Genomic DNA, 18714 nt, shown 5'->3' with positions numbered 1-18714 from the left:
CTCCCATACCACTGCCAAGGAAATGGAGACAGGGCTTGCTTTTTAACTTAATTAGACACCATCCCACAGTGCAGGGGAGAAGAGTTGGGATAAGACTGCCGTACTATTGCTGGACTGCTTCAGTGTATTAATCTCTTTCCGGCTTTATAGATGAGGGGCCTGTAGGAACTCATTGAGAATATCCTTTTTTCTCATAGCAGATGTAATGTGAGTTGGGAATGGCTACGAGTTTCACTACTATCCAACTACCAGTTATGGGTGAGAGTCATTGTTGTACGTTTTATGGGATTGCCCTTGTTTTAACATTTTAACTGCTATCCCACAGCCCAAGAGATCGGGGCTGGTGATCTACTGCCTATATATTAACCATCATCATCTAGTTGTCCATTTTGTTCATATGCACATCTCTAGTAACTGCTGTAAGATCAGTTCAAAGTATAACCAACTTTAGAGTGGTTGGGGTCCTAATAAATAAAAGACAGCTCAAATAATTTAAGATGCCAAATGTCTGTAAAAACAATACAATTCAGTACAGCCAGAAAACAGAGAATGATAACACATCAAAAAAAGTTAAACTCAAATAAACACCATGATACACTCATGACATACTCAAGACAAATATAATGAACAAAGAAAGGAAGACTTGCTTCCCCTGGTCCCAGAAACTGGGTATACGGAACAAAATATGGGCATGCAGCCAATTCTGTTAAGAACACAAAAGAAAGTTATAACATAGTAAGAAAATTATAAGAAAATAATTGTGTAATTACTATTATTACACTGGTCTAGTACATTATTATTTCCTTTTGTGTCCTTGATAGGATTAGCTGCATTCCCATATGTTGTTCTGTATACAGAGAATGGAAATACACTAGGAGTGCAGTAAAGGTAGCAAAAATACAAAATAAGCAAAAATAACATCCGTAAGAGATCAAACGACAAATATGCATTGATAGGAGATAAGGCTGTCTCTTTAAAGCTCTTACTCAGGTTTGTTCAATTAAAAAAAATGGAATCATGCTTTTTAGTGCATTAAATCAAGGATTGACACATAGCATCATGCCGTTTATGCAAATCACTGTAAAATATTGTTATATCAGCATGGTTTATTGGTAAATCGACTTTGGTTTGCGTGTTATATTTTGTTTACCTCTTCTTTATTAGCTTACATAAATGCTCTTATTGTAAACCATCCCTATCGCTTTTTTTCATTTACAGTGTGCATCTGGTAGGGTATAGATAGATGACACTAACCAACCAGTGATCCTGAGGCTTGGCTTTTTTCAGACACAATGGTTATTCACCAAAGTGTCAAATTACAAAAATTCTAAGTGAATATGAAATGTAAGGCCAAAATAACTGAATTGAAAACCAACAGGCTGTCAATGTATCTATTTTGGTCTAAAATGTGAAATTCACTCTAAATTCATGACATTTCACACTTAAGCCCAACATCCTTATCATATTGATAAAGGTGTTTTAGGTTAGATATCAAGCTAGCAGTATTCAAGACTTATTTTTGTACTCAGTTTTTTTTTTTTAGATCTATGTTGTTTTTTCATTAATCTTTAGAGCCATTTAATTGTGGGTTCTACTCACAAAAAACACACACAAAAAAAAACGCTTATCAATTCAGCTTTTAAAGGGAAATTCTAAGCACCAACACAAGATTAGCTCAGTGAAGCAGACATTGTGTTCAGATAATGCAATTGAAGTCTCACTTCTCTGCTATCTAAGAGTTAAATCACTTTATTTATGCACGCATATGCACACCTTCCCTGGTTGAGACTCACACAGTCTCTATGAAGAAAAGGTTTCATTTTCTATCAGATCTTACAGCACAGTGGGTTTACTTTAGAAATGTTCTGCTCTGAGGTAATAACTTCTAAATTAAATGTCATGTAATAAGGCAATTTAAATAATTTATACTTTTTCTTGTTAGTGTGGTCACAGTCAGGGGATGTTTTATGTCTGCATAAACAAAATAATTTAGCTTCTTAATGGCAGAGAATTTAGCAGTGATCTGCATGGGCATACTCTACACACCAAAACTACTAAATTAAAAAAAAGTTGTTTTGGTGCTTAGAGTGTCCCTTCAAAGAAAGTCGGTTGGAAAAATAAACTATAGATGACAGTTTCATATTGACTAATCCTGAGCTATCAACTAAAAATAGATATTAAAATAAATATCCATTTGAAAATTAGTTTACTTGAACTCACCCAAACTGCATTACTAATGCTAATTAAATATTAAGTAGTAAATGAAAACTGTTTAGAAAACAATCAGCATCAACAGTGCTATGAAATTGTTAACTAAACCAGACAATAAAACTCTTTAAAAGCCCTGAACAATAGTTTAAACATAATAACAGGGCATACCAAAAAACCTCATTACCAAAACTTTGGCTTTGACAATGATAGATGGACAGACAGTCAGACAGACAGACAGACGACAGGCAGTATTTTGTTTACTTTTTAACTTGTATTAGTTTTTAGTGCTTGCTTGTTAACTGCTTCATGGTGCCAATAGGGGTTTATCGTTTTTTTTCTCAGGACTCTTAAAAGTGATTGTCTGCTCCTTGACAGTCAACATTGTGAAGTAATTTGTCAAGGAGCAGTGGAGCGCCGCTTTACATCCAATCAGCATGAAGAGTGCATTTAGGGTCAGTTCAAGATGGTTTAGTCTATTGTTCAAGTCAGCTTGTCTGTAATTGTTTCTCCTGTCCTCACTCAGCTATTAGTGAATTGCTTGATTACAAACCAGCTTTAAAAATTAGTGGTCACAATACCAAAATAGTGGCTGTGATTGTACAAAATATTCTAATTTAAAAATACATTGATATATGAACATAGGCAGAAATATGGTAATTTGAGATAGCTGCTCTGTTTTCCATTATCCATGGATACAATGTAACTTTAATAAAATAAATTTTGGATATTTTGTCTCATTTACACCTGTAATTAGATACAACGCTGTTGCCAGTAAATAGCTTGATGTTTTTTCAGTGTTGAGGTATTGGAAAAAGTAATCGTTCTTAACTCTTAACTCTTAACTTTCACACTGCTGGATTGTTTAAACAGCAATCAACAAAAGCAATTACGTAGAGAAAAAACAAAGGCACAAAAATACAAATAATTCAGTTGTAAGTTATATTAAAGTTTACATCTGTCTGTGCATCATTTGAAACTAGTTATTCAAAATGAAATATCTTAAGTCTTTAACATACATTTTTTTTTATTATTTTTTTCTTTTGTTTTTAAAGTTATCTATCAATAAAACTTTAATAGGAAACCAACTATCTGCTTTGCACAAAAATGCACAGCAAATGTATAGCAACAATGCCTAGCAGAAGATTGAGCCATAATAAGTACCTCTCTTTGTTGTACAGTACAATATCATTCCATATATCATTTGTATCTGGTTCGTAAATGCACTTATGCATGTAAAAACAAGATGAACACAATCAATAATGCTACAGCAAGGCCTTCCTGGCAGTAATTAGTTAAGAAACCTCGTACAAGGATGAATATCCTGTTATGATGCCAATCAATGAAAATATAAGCAATATTCGATATAGAATAGAGAAGAAAAAAATATTAAAATTATTCTCAGGTTAAGGATTTGCGCAAAATGTTAAAATAATGTTTTTCTTGTTTATATCAGGATAAATGCTACTAAGCTGCCTCCCTTGATCTAGAACAGCTTTATTAAGTACATAATAGTTTTAGCTGACATTTGCTTTGGTGTATGTGAAACGAGAAAGCCCCATGGTATTTGTATAATAAGTACCCTTCTATATTAACAAACGTCCAAGAAGAGGGTTATTACTCACAATAGGAACAAAAGATCTGCATTCACCTTATATAAAAATACACCATGGAATAGAATTGTTTGATTCCAGTTTGTTGGGGAGGGGAATTGATACATCTACACAATGTTTTATTTGGAAACCATTAATCCATGCAAATTGATGCCGAGTTAGACTTTACTCATCCATGAAACATGTCTGTGTGATCACATCAAAAATCCCCAAGGGATTCTTATAGGATGTTTCCATGCTAACCAATCGTCAAGAGGCCTTTGAAATATCATCATACAGGTACATTCTGGAATGTTACCAGAATGACATCTCATCCAGCTATGCATAAGTTTATCAGATTTATTGTAAATGTTTCCAATGCGTTCTTTATCATACTGTCCCATTTGAGACAGAAATGTCATCAGTGAAGAAAATATACATACGTATGCCAGGGTATTCTGTATTGTCAAGTTCAGTGACAGATTTTACCCTTATGTTAGCATCAGCAGACAATAAAATGACAAATATGTAAAAGTAAAATTAGAAACACAGTGTTCATGTCCACCAATCCTTTCATTGTACTTGACATGATGTGAGAAATGCAATGCTGACAAAAAAAAAAAAACCTTGTGCTTCTATTAACACACAGAGATTCAGGAAATGTTACATACATAACGATTAACCTTATCAGTGCCAAAACATTGAGCAATATATTACATTAGCAGTATTTATAGCTCCTCAGGCAACCGACGACAGAAATACAATTGAATACAAAAAGAAATAGATGGAAATAGAGAAAATAATTTAGCCCTTAAAAATCTGCAGGTAACAACTAGCGTGTACATTTTTCATATAATTTCATTTGAGTAGTAGTAGACAATATTCTTCAAAGGATCAACAGTAAGGGAATACAAGAATTATGCAATAAAATCATAATTTTAATAAGTTGATTTAATTCATTAGAAAAATATTATATTTTAAAGTTATTGAGTGATAGCAAGAGGACATCTATTCTAGGGCATTCTATTTTATATTCATACACACATAGGCACACTAATGAAAGCACATTATATGCAATACTAGAGAAATAATTTAACCATTTAACCCAATTAAACATGGCCTTTATTACAACACGCTGTGGTAGGTAAAACACATGCACATTAATAACTGAAAATAACAGTGACGGCCACATGAATCATCATGCCACTTTTGTCTCTGTTAAGCAATACAGGTCTGCAAATGCAGTAGCCTCTTCGCTCCAGGGAAATGCTTAATTAGGGATTATAACAGTTTGGTCCTTTCCATACAAGAATAAAGAAAGGTTAAATTCGACATTAAGATTAGTCTCACTAGATGGCGCCACTAGCCTATCATTGAACCGTCCCTGTGTGCTTCTAATCCTAACATGAGTTTAATTGGGAATGTAACAGAAGGTACAATAGTCCTGATAAATAAGTCATTTGCCAAGGCGAACAATGAAGGATGGTGCTCGTGTGAGTTCGCTAGTGCAGTCCTTTCCAAGCCTTTAACCCCTTAAGGACACATGGCATGTGTGACATGTCATGATTCCCTTTTATTCCAGAAGTTTGGTCCTTAAGGGGTTAATAGCCCTTGCCAAAAATGAATTCTGAAGAATGTTAAATGAACTGATAGCATAGCTCCAAAATCCAAGTCTTTTCAATTAATTAGTTAGAGGTACTAAAGAAAAACAAAAATACAAAAGGCATCAAGTTACAATAATGCAATGCTACCTTTGTTTATGAAAGTGATGTATACCTGCTGATCATGTGAAAACAGCATTAACCCATGGCTGAGGGTTCTTCAATGTGCTGCAGATGGGTTTGGTACTCTAAGGGTTAAACCTTTAAATTACTATTCCTGCAGTATATTAAAGGGGATTTCCTTAGAGTCTATGGTCACCATTTTACAAATGATGACAGGGAGAGTGAGGCAGAGAGTGGTTGAGAGACCTTGAAATGGGGAGAGACAAAGACCGAAATGTAAAATAAGTCATGGGAGGGATAAAAAAAAGAGACAAGGTAGAAAAAGCAAAGAAGGGTGATAAATGAAGAACTAGATAGAGAGAGAAAGAAAGAGAGAGAGAGAGAGAGAGAGAGAGAGAGAGAGAGAGAGAGAGAGAGAGAGAGAGAGAGAGAGAGAGAGGAGAGGGGAAATAGAGAGAGGAGGGAGATAGAGGATATTGGCAATGGGCGGGAGAGAATTAGGCGACTCCTGTGCTACTGTGTTTTGCCAGCACAATCTCTGCTCGTTTTGTCTAAGCAATACAACTTCACAGTGTACTGAGAAACCAGCATCTTTGTATTCTCACACGATGGACCTTCCAGGTAACTATCTATTTCACTTGTATACATGATGTATTGTTGGTCTCTTTAACCCTTAAATTGGGGACAGTGACATTATGGCAATTCCTGACCAGGAAGTTCATCAAAGGGCTTCAGTTATTATTAACTTTACATGAAGATTTGCTGCAGGGATTCAGGTTAGAGATTGAAGAGAGAATTGGTTAATTTTACTTATTATTATTTTTTTTTTAAGGTATTGTGTTGATTTATTTATTGTCTGCATAATAATTATAACAGGCAGACGATCTAAGACACCGTAAATGGCCTTGAGTGAAGTTTAGAAATGAAAGGTTTTAGGGAACTTTAGAAAACGTGCTGCATGTCTTATATACAGAATATGTCTTTCATACGTCTTATCGCCGGGGTTTATTCTTAGATGTGGGTCATGTAATGCTGGAAGTATTAGCTGACAGACAGATAGATACATAGTTGGATGTGTTAGACACAGTATGTATTTACATGTGGAAACGTTGCAGTTATATGTGTATCTTCTACTGACTGTAAACCTCTGTCAGTGCCATATGGTTGAGCAAATCTTGTGAATGGGAAATTGCAAGAAATATCTGCATATTTCCACATCCGATAGAATGAAGCTATTTTAGCATTGAGTGAGCAGGCAGACTGAACTAAAATGTAATAAAGCAGAGTATTGAAGAGCCAGTTAATCGGAATGAAATTCACTAATTGAGTGTTCTGTTATAAATGGGCATTAGCTACGCATGTCTGTAAGTTACTTACATACTTTGATTACAATGATTCTTACACCATGGAGTTATTTTCTTTTAAGGTTCAAGTCAACAAGAAAACTGAAGAGTCTTCTCCAGGTAGGTCTTCAGAAAGCTATTAAGGAAGAGCCTGTGCGAGTCCATCTGCTGGAATCAGGGCTGCCCCCCACTCTGATTCCTGATTGCTGTAGCAGGATGCGTCTAGGGAAGAATGGTACAAGAGACAGAACCAGGGCAGCACCGAGGATTCTCAAATGGGAACAGTGCTGGGGCTTCCTGCGACTTGCTAAAGTGGTGTTGTCCGTGGTGCTGATGTGTGCGCCACCTAGAGTGAGTGCTCAGAATGACACGGAGCCTATCGTACTGGAAGGAAAGTGCCTGGTGGTTTGTGATTCCAATCCTTCCTCTGATGGAGCCATCACCTCATCCCTGGGTATCTCAGTGCGCTCTGGAAGTGCCAAGGTGGCATTCTCAGCTATTAGGAGCACCAACCACGAACCCTCTGAGATGAGCAATCGCACCATGACTATTTATTTCGATCAGGTATATGATAATATTTCTCTATGTGGTTGAACGAAAACTCATGATAAGATTCTTTACGCAGAGCTACCAGTGTGCACGAACTCGCTGTGCTTAGTAGAACATCTGGATACAGACCAGCAAACAACTGGTGTGTCTGTATATCTGTAGACATGTTTATGTAAGCGTGTTTGCGTGTGGATGTGTTTTTGTGGCTGTGTAAGTGGTTGTCATTGTGTTAGTAACGCTGTGGGTGAGTGGCTTTGTGTGTGATTTTAGCTGTATATGTGACTGGACTTCTATGTCTGTAACTGTGCGTGTGTCTGTGTGTGTGTGGCTGTGTATGTGACTTTGTGTGTCTGTGTGTGGCTGTGCAAAGGTCTACTTAACTGGGAGTAAGCCTCGGAGTAAGAAGTCATGTGTATGGGACTCCCAATGTATGGGACTCCCAATTCACACGTAGGAAAAGGTGGTGTAACTTCACCCTAGATCTGTATGTATTCCGTATCTAGCCCTTCACTTGAAACCTGTCAGCAATCTGATAGTAGAACAACATGCGATTTTGGAGAAGATTATCTAAAATTATTTTGGTTCATACCTAGAGTGGTGTCGTGGGAGGAAAGATAGATTTGCGCAAGTAAAAAAAGTCACACATGCAGATGATGTCAGAAGCTGAACATCTGGTACATATGCGATTTAACCCTTTCAGAGTGAATGAGTCCGAGTTTATGTTTGCCAAGAGCTACTGGACTTTCTGACATTAAACTATAAAACAAAAAGCAAAGGGATTTATTGTAGCATTATGTATTGATTCCTTTTTCCCAATTGTATTAATGAGCTCATCCCTCATTCTAGTATCTTTCTGTTTTTTAATAAAACAATAATTAAGAGAATGCGACCTTCAATCCATCTGAATACATATTGATCATTCTAAACGTTTAACCCAATGTTTTACTGATACATGATACATGTTAGCTTAACTGTCATCTCAGGATATGCACACTTGCTGTTATGTGAACAAACTCCTAAGAACTGACTTAAATATTGAAAGCGACACTAAATCTATATGCATGTATCATAGCATGAAAGAGCGTCAGGAAGGTGCTAAAATACAACCCCGGTGGATTTTTGACTCATTGTCATTGGCTTAATGATGACACAACCTGGGTATATGGAGCCTGCGGTTTTAGATTAATTAACGTTGAGCTGTGCCATATCCAGACAGATCTCTGCTGTCAGATACTCTACAAATGCTCTGAGACTATGATATTCAGGCTTCAAAACTATAAGACTGGATTTGTTTTCAAATAAAAGCTTGCAACCTCTCACTGTTGGATACATATTTAATACAGATCATACATTTTGATATAACCTTAAATGCTTCTTACAATGGAATGTAAACAATAAACAATACATTGTAATACATTTAAATCAGAATTGTAACATTTACACACACACACACACACACACAACAACAAAATGTCTCCAAATCAGCAATATTCACTGCTAGATTATTTTAGACTTTATGTTGCAATTATGTGTCTACGTCACTGTTTAGTAAATAAATACAAAAACGTCCAATTCACTAAACAGCAAACCATAGACATTTAAGAAGAAAATTGCAATCTTTACATCGAAAATGAAGGTTTAATGAACAAGAAAAATGAGTCTTCTAAAACGGAATTTTTTTTTTTGTAAGTTGATTCTGAATAAGGTCAATACATGATTCTGTATTACTTTTGTGATATTAAAATTAGGTAATTAAGTATCCATATTATATAGAGAACATTTAATACACGTACAGTATAGTGAAACCTCACAGAGATAAGGTATAAATGTGTACATCAAAATTAACCTTATTGTGTACACAGACACACACACAGACACACACACACACACACCACTCTGTCAGAGACACACACATACCATACACAACATGAGTCTATTTAATAAACTGAAGTTGTGGTCAGCCTGTTTGCACAATGTGGACTAATTAAGAGTTAAGTCAAGACATCTACTCTACTGAGATTGCTGTGCACTTACGTACTTTTTGCCTAAAATCTCCAACTCATTTGCCAACACGATGTTTAAACTTTATTAGAATCTATTCATCAAACTCCGAGTTGTGTAGAATGAGATCCGACGAGCACAGTTTGAGGAAACTTAACAAAAAGCTAATTTTATTAGACTATAGGAGATTTTTTTTTTCCCCCAGCTAAGCTAAATGTTCTTAATTTTGCTTACAGGTTTTTAAATCACCCAATTTCGCTTAGTGAATAGGCAGGATGGAAACATTTCAAATGAGCTGGTCTTTTGTTTTTAACCCATTCCTCCCCCAACCACATTAAAAAAAATCTGAAAAAATAAATGCAGTTTTCACTAATTGACATATTTTTTAAAGAACGTTTATTTCAACAATTGCAGCGATATTCTACCAATTTTGCAGTGAATTTGTAGCTTGAGAGGCTCATTAAACACGATTTGAGTGCTTCCTTTAGAGAAAGCCATACGTTATCTTAAAAGCTTGCACTCAAATCCACCTCTGCTGATCAATAGCTAACTTGTATACGGTTAATAATCTTAACTGTACATAAGTACTAAATCAATAAAGGCATTATAAACTTCATTGAGTAAAATTGTTTTTGTACATCCAATAAATGTTCTGCTAATTCATCATGATATCCATTGTTTAGACAATAGGTGCTGGATATTTATGTATGTGTCTATTCTTTTTTTTTTTTTAGGTCTTAGTAAACGTTGGAAATCACTTTGACCTTGCATCCAGTGCATTTGTAGCCCCCAGAAAAGGGATATACAGTTTCAGTTTCCACGTGGTTAAAGTGTACAACAGACAGACTATCCAGGTGAGTTGGTACAGAAATACCATTAATGCAATTATTTTCTAAGGATCAGATCAGTCATAATGTTCAATCTGGCATTGCGACAGAACCTGGTGGAGGACAAAATATAATTGTAACCACATCTCAATTTAGACACCGACTCACCATGTACATTAATAATGAGTTCTATAACATTTCTTTCTCTTACAGGTAAGTCTAATGCAAAATAACTACCCAGTGATTTCAGCCTTTGCTGGAGATCAGGATGTTACAAGGGAAGCAGCCAGCAATGGTGTCCTTCTGCACATGGAGAGAGCTGACAAAGTCCACCTAAGACTGGAGAGGGGCAACCTCATGGGTGGGTGGAAGTATTCAACCTTTTCTGGCTTTTTAGTTTTTCCACTATAAAGAGGAGATGGAGGGGTCAAGTTCTGGAGAAGTAGCAAAAAGGATTCAGCTGTCAATGTAGCCATTAACCTGGTGGGACAAGATTTTATTCTCCAACCATCCCTCCCAGAGTGTCTCTGTAGAAGAATGAATTATCTTCTAGGTAAAATATTTTCTTTGATATCGACATTTCCTTGGGAAAACTGCGCCTCTAATTAGTTTTAGACGACAGTGATCTTTAGGATAAATGAAATTATCGACCTGAGCAATTTGTACCCGTGATTGTAAAGTCAATATCGGAATTTATTGTTGGGATCATTGACTTTTTTTTTTGTTGTTGTTCTGAGACAAATACTCGGACCACACAGTTGATGTCAAGAAACACAAACAGAAGATCACAAAAAAAAATATATCGAAAATTAATAATAATAATTCTGAATAAGTGTTCTCGCAATGCTTTCTTTAGTGTTTGTATAGCCTTAAGAAAAGAATGGCTTCAGTCTCAGCAATGTATATTTTTGGGGGGATTTCTGGACATGACTGTGTCAAGAAGTGCTTTATACACAGAAGCAAATTTTGCACGATTGGAATTGACCTATTTCGTTTTGTGTTGTTGATGTATTTCTTGATATTTTCTTTCAGGGTGCTGAAAATGTACATTAGGTTGACCAATACGATAAATGATATAGCTGTAAATCAAAGTAAAAGCTTCTAAATGTCTTTTTCTTTGAAATGTGTTTGCATTAGTGCATATACTTCCATTAACAATCATGTTTAGGGATGGACGATACCAAGATGAAAATTCTAGTCATACGGGAAAGGCATATGCAGAGACCACTATCTTTCACTGAAGGTTAAAGATGGACCATACCGAGTTGAATTTTCTGTATAGGAGAGAATAACACGGAAGGCAGATTTTTGGAGACAACTGCCTATCATGTGCTTAATGCCTCTCTCGTGTAGTTCACCATCTGTGACCAGATGCTCATATTCCATTTTTCAGTAACTGTGGGGAATATATGTGAGACTACACCTCAAAGCACTTTTATTTTATTTTACTAAATTCAAATAAAATATTTGATATTCTTATACACCATATTATGTTAAAGAAATGGCAGGTATTAAGCATATTTTTGGCGACATTAATGTTTTTACCTTAGGCTCTAAATTATCAGTGTAAGCAGACAATACATTAAGCAGTAAGACCACACATAAATTGGCTCACCACTAGGGGGAAGTGCAGAAGCTGATTCAAAGGAGGTGAAAGTCATCTGACTGTGGTATGTGTGCTTTCTGCAATGTGTGAGGCATTGGATGGTATATTCCCAAAAGTATTGACAGTCAGGGCTTTTGTTTGGAGATGAAATGTGTTTTATGGTTCTCCAGAAGAGAGAGACTATATTCAAAAGCATAAAGGATGTAAATAAATAAATAATGTTTTCTTTAACACAGAGGACTCTTCTAAAAAAAAAAAAAAACGTTCTCATTTTTTTCATTTTCAATTCCTCAGTATCTAAAACAAAAAAGTATAAATGAACTGAAATTGTAGGTTTCTAAGTTTTTAATCAGATTAGAAATAAGCTATTTTATAAAACTGTATTACACAGATGTGGTCTGGACAAGGAAGCACAAAGAATCTCAATATTCAGCAATTCAAATAATTTGCATACTTAAAAAAGTTAAAAACAAGTCACAAAGGTATGTCAATAACAGTGTCCTTGTAAAAATGACCTTCTTAGATGAAATTTCCTTCCATATTAAGAATAGATGGATTAGGGAGCTTCTAAGTCTTTCTTACTGGTTCTTTCTTTATCTCAGAACAACTGTGTTTATAATGTGCTTCACAACCATATGTTTGGCATTTTTGTGATATTTATCAGTGGGTACCTAAATTCATATTTATATTGCAGAAAACCAATGTTTGTATTTGACAGTTTCTCTGATTAGTATAATATACATTCATACACACACACAAACACACACACATATTTAGTGACATATATATATATATATATATATATATATATATATATATATATATATATATATATACACACACACACACACACACAAACACATACACACAATATTTTCCCATTAAGTATTACAGGTTTCATAGCTTTCGGTTTTTCAAAATCTTGTTAGGAATTAGCACTGGATTTAGGAAATAAAATAACCAGATGTAATTTAACTTTGTCCCCTTAAAGCAAATTGTGTGTACATCAAATGGTCAAATGGTGTTCTACACAGAATATACAATTCGCCTATACATTACTAGATCACAATATACATTTTATACATTGTTTTGAGTATGCTATTAATTGATAGTATGTTGCTACCAGAAAAGGGATTGGAAATTTAACATTGAGGTGTCAATCTCAATGCAGCAATAATTTTTCAACCATGGGGTGAAGTGACTTTATTAAGACATCAATAAATATTGTGTGCCACTTATTGCTGAAGTATATTGCAGTTTTACTTCCATTTTGACACTTCACCTTGAGTAAATTTAATGCACTTGTTTGTCTTAGTTTTACACTAGCTTTGCAGCTGGGGCACTGCACTTATTTTCATTATATTTCGCAAGCCATTCTTTTGAGTTATTCCAGTGTCTTCTCTGTTATATGTTTTTTGTTGGTTTTATTTTTTTATTTTTTTATTGTTTTTGTATTGTGATGGATATACTATTTGCTTGTTACAGGTTATATAGTCTGTATAACAAGGTATGACCAACACACTAAAAGTATTTAAAAATTAATTAATTCATGAAATACAATTCATAGGTTCACATATATTTAAACTTTGTCACATAAATAATATTAAAAAAGGAGTGTAGAGAGAATATATTTTTTCATTTAATTAGAACATATTTTATCTAAATTACCTGTGATATTTACAAATTGAAACATTGTTTTTTGTTTGTAATTATGTTTCTATATCATTGTGAATCTAAAAAGTAATTTTATTTGCACGCTAATGTATTTTACTGTCTAATGAGAACATTTGCTATATAGTGAAAATAATAAAATTCCAAAATGTGGTAAAACAAGTAATTGTTCCCCAAAATAGTACTTGGGCCTACTTTGCAGTGTAAATTATTTTTGTTAATGCTTAAAACAATCATCTGAATATAGGATTAATTAGTTGTTAAATTAGTTGCAGATATTTGGTTTTGTATTATGCATGTAAAAAAAAATGTTGCAAAAAGCATATATATATATATTTTTAGGGTTTTATGTTTTAGTTCTGTTTAATTCATCCTGGTCTGCATTAATTATTCCACTGTAATATGGCTTATAGGTCTGGCTTTACATAGATTTGTTGCCAAAGTCGCCTTGCTTGCAGATATATCTCATATTGGTAATTTTAACACCTAATTAGCACATCTGTCTGACGCCCCCAGAATACATTTCTTCGTGCACTAAAAATGTAATTATGTTATGCACCTTTTTTTTTAATATCATCATCCACCTACAAACTCACTCCAGATCGCTTTATTCGCTAATATAAAATCAAGATAATAATGGGAATAGTTCATTTGGCATTTAATGTCTTCATTTGTAATTATTATTGTCATTATTATAATGATGTTTTTATTTGTTTTTCAGTGGTATTTAACTGTTAGACACATTATAACAATAGTAAATGGTGATAGTGCATGTTTTGACAAACTGCAATAAAAAAAGTAAGAAGGCTCAAGTTTAAAGGAAGACATTGATGCATTTTCTGCTTGACTTCATACATAATCTATACAGTGAGCATACATGATGTATACAAGTATACAAGTTAAGCCAGGCACGGAATAGCTAAAAATCAACACACAGTACTTAACAAACCGCCAAAGTCTCGGAATATGTCAGTCCGTAAGTGTGGATGTTTAATATACAATATAGATAGATGCTTTCATTATTATCAGTTATATTGTGTTACTATTAACAGTACTGGAAATCAGTTTGTTTACATCCATCCTCCTGTTTTCAATCACATTCCTCAAAATATTTTTCATTTTCATCCTCAACCAAGACTTATGATTGGAATCTGAGAAGTTGTAATTCTAATTATTAGGTGAATCACACATTTGGATAGTCATAGGAAAAAGAAATGAATTGAAGGATCAAACTGGGCTAACTTGAGAGGTAAACTTGGAAGGTAGCTATAGAACTTTGAACATTTTCCACCCAAAAAAGAGGTAGAAGTTAAATCGGATACAGAAAATACTTACACAATTTTTTGATATTTTTTTTCTGTTTGTAAAACAGATCATAGGAAAACAAAGCAACAATAGAATTATGTTAAAAAGTGATATTTTTGAAGGAAGATGTCCTATCACAGTCACTTTGTGCATAGCTTCTCAGCATGTCCTCCATTGTATGTACCTAGAATAGAAATGGAATTCCTGACGCATACGTTAGGTCTAAGAACAAAATATTAATTAAGTTACACACTTTTCTGTATTAGCCTTAAATTTGTGTCTGCATTAAAGCCAATAAAACCTCAACTCAGGAAAATTGAATACTGCATAATAAAAAGTACATTTACTGTGCAATTTCACACAAACAAGGCCCGAGTGCACTCTAGTCGTTAACCACTCATTCTGAGTTTGAAGTCAGTAGCTTATTTACTAAAACTCAATGAACTTAATGAATACACTGTGAGTTTATATTCAGAGTAAAGTTTTACTTTGGTTACTGAAGAACAATTTCTTATTTAAGGTCTAGGGGAAAATTGCTTTTCAGTAAGCTGAGTAAATATCGGGTTATTGATAAAAGTGAGAATTGTCAGGAATTCGCAAACAATTCAAATGGAATATGAAATTGAAATGGAATATGAAATTGAAGGCCAAAGTAGCAGAACAGGAAGCATGACTCACATGGAGAACATTTCAAATGTATCCATGTTGGCCTTAAATTTGAAATTCAGTTTGAGAATTCATTTTGAATTTCTGACTCTTACTGTAGTGAATAACTTTGATCCCATTGTAAAGCGCTATGGAATTTGTTGGCGCTATGTAAATATAATGATAAAAATGGTAAATAATGTACCAAGTGAGATTTGTTTTCATGCCATATGAGATTTTTAGAAAAGAAATGAACTATTGGTGTATAAATCAGTCTTTTTTATGTAGCAGTTAAATTTTTTTATGTACAAACAAATATTTTGCACAATTGTGAAATGATGTGCAACTCAAAATATAGAATTTTTTTTAAATACAAATATGTAGGTATACACGGAACGGGTTATTCACTACAGTGAGAATTGCTGCGAGTTCAAAATTAATTCATATTGAATTTTAAAATATAGGCCAAAATAGCTATATTAGAAAAAATCTCCAAGTCAATTTTGCTTTCAGTTTGGATAATTTTACATGTCCAACAATTCTAACTTTAGTAAATAACTATGACTGATACATGCTTAATAATGTAGCCCATTGTTAATACTGTTCAGGTTTAAAACCTTTAATTTGGATATTGCACTCAGGGACTTTGGGCATACATTTGAACATACATTTTAAGTGAATACAATATATATGATATTTTTCTTGAAATAACCACTGTAAAATCCAGTTGTTGCACCGATTTGGTTTGCTGCTATCAATATTGTACATTATCACTACATATGTACATCTTAGCTATAGAGCCGCCACATGTGTACTTAGAGTTTACAGGTTATGCTACAATGATTGACTGGAATTAACCCAGCTGTATAATATGGGGTGCTGTCAGGGTCGGCGCTATCATAAGGCGAATAAGGCATTCGTCTGGGGCGCTGACCTGCTGGGGCGCCCACAGGGAAGATTCCTGGTGCCATACATATGGATCTGTTACTTTTGGGGATATATGCACTATAGAGGCTACAGTCTGGGAATAAATGTATTTTTGTATAAATACAATTAGGAAAAATGAAAAGAACAGTCAGAAGTTTTTGATAAATACAAAGTAAAATGACTGTGTTTAATAATGTTCTTCATTTCAAAATGTTGTTTTAATGCAGAAATGACTTTTTAAAGTGTTGAAACTTGTGAATGTTAAATAGCAGGTCATTTAAGAGATAGCTAGAATGCACCGATATAGCTAAAGGGATAACTAAATGCACAAGAAATCAAAAGTTGTTAAGCTAAAAGAGATCTGGATTATATTTAGATAAATATGAAAAAGAAATAGATGCATTAATTAATTAATTAATTAATTAATTAAAAGAAAATGAGAACATCTTATTAATACCAGTTACCAGTCGCCAGTTATAAAACCCAGAGAAGCTATGTATTTTTAATGTTTTTCTGCAAACAACAAATTTTTTTGCAAGATAACAATTCAAAAAAAATATTAAAAATACATGGACTCTCTGGGCTTCTCTAAATGTTCGCTGTTCTTTTTCACTGTTAGAGTGACATTTCCCTTTTAAGAAAATATGAAAGACAATGCTTATGGTTAACCCAGTGAACATAGATTTAGAAGCAGCCATGGAGGAAAAGATCAGTACATTCCATAAAAATAGTACATGTAAAATTAGAATATGGTTTAAATTGTGAAATGGAAATGTTGGAAATATTGATAAGTAAAGGGTCATTGTATAAGCCATTTATGTGAAGACATGGGTGACTCCATATTTACATTGAGTTGGTATAAAATGGTATAGGGCCATATATAACAGTAAAAATAAAAAAACTCAGTTTTTGCCCTAGTATGTTTTATTTGGTGATGGGCCATACAGGAAGATCTATTTGAGGTAATTCTGACTCATAAAACATCACATGAACATTTATATTCCCATCAACTACATATAGATACACCTGGTGATGAAGGTTATTTTAATCACTAAACACCAAGTACTGAAAGCAAAATTGCTAAATATATGCAACAACAAAACTTGATTTGAAAAAAAAAAAATTCCAACTCACTTATAATTTCAGCTTGACTATTTTAGTTGAAATTTTAAAATTCATTTTCAGTTCACTAAAATTTGTGGTGATTTAGATGTCAAACAAATATATGACCTAGTAGGGAAGTCTATAGGCAACTGTAACAGGATCCTTTTTAGACTTGCGCATAGTGAGAAAATTTGGCTTGGTCAAACTGTTTTTATGGAAAACAAAACATTTTCAGGACACCAGAAATTCGGATTCAAATTACGCCCAAAACTCTGTACTGAAAGCTGATTTAGGAACTAAATCAGACAAACAAAAGAGTGTGAACATGGTCTGATCAATGCACTGCAAAATATATACATAATATATACATATATTTTGCAGAACACTGATTGGTGCATTTTCCTTAGATTTAGTTCACAGATCAAGCAAGAAAAAGTTATTAATAGAGGGGAAAACAGGAAGAGCACCCATAAAAAGGTTTATTCATTTGTTTATATATTATACATGTATTAAATATATAATACTTAAATAGATAATTTTTTACTGCTTCTTATTTTTTCTGGCTCACTTGATCTATTACTAAAATCAATATTTAGTGACTATCTCCAGTCAATCAATATTTTTTTCCCCATCCATCATCTCTTTTCTGGTGCCACAGTGTAGAGGCATGACCCTAAATGACCATGCTCGACCACCGTGCACTTGGGATGATTTATGATTTATTTATATTTCTGCTCAGAGTAAGAGAAATTTGACCAATCACCAGATCGGAACAAATTCAGATAAAACATAGAAACATTAAATGAGATGGCAGATAAGAACCATTTGGCCCATCTAGTATGCCCAAAAATGATTTGCAGATGAATTGCAATTTGGACCAAACCGAATCTCCAAGTCTAGTTCCTTTTTTAGAATGGCAGATTTAGAAGAAAATAGGAGAAAAAAAAACATTGATACCCATGATACCCATGGAGAAGTAAGACAAATAAATCTATACCCTGAGTTTACGTGTCTCTTAGTATCAGTTTAAGTAAATTTAATATTTGTTGTAATGTGCATATGGTGGCAGTTTTGTGGATGGAAAAAGGTCCTTCAAATGTCATTTAAATATATTTCTAGCAAAAAAAAATAGTATTGCAACGGGAAAACGTGTTAATGCTTTCTAACCTAATTTCTTAAAGAATAAGAGAAATAGAAATTACATGGTTTTAA

General features: G+C 33.9%; 1 protein-coding gene across 1 annotated transcript; it reads left to right on the top strand.

Moving 5' to 3' along the window:
• The first annotated feature begins 6002 nt into the window (after positions 1-6002).
• Positions 6003-11354, top strand: CBLN2 (cerebellin 2 precursor). Its single transcript, XM_063450475.1, has 4 exons — positions 6003-6145; positions 6951-7431; positions 10152-10271; positions 10458-11354. Exons 2-4 carry the CDS (start codon positions 7084-7086, stop codon positions 10653-10655), a joined length of 666 nt encoding a protein of 221 aa, XP_063306545.1. The 5' UTR covers positions 6003-6145; positions 6951-7083; the 3' UTR covers positions 10656-11354.
• Positions 11355-18714: the final 7360 nt, after the last annotated feature.

The sequence above is a fragment of the Pelobates fuscus genome, chromosome 4, assembly GCF_036172605.1.
Source record: "Pelobates fuscus isolate aPelFus1 chromosome 4, aPelFus1.pri, whole genome shotgun sequence".
Lineage (NCBI taxonomy): Eukaryota > Metazoa > Chordata > Amphibia > Anura > Pelobatidae > Pelobates > Pelobates fuscus.
The sequence above is the reverse complement of the archived record's forward strand: the minus strand, read 5'-3'. Positions and strand labels throughout refer to the sequence as shown.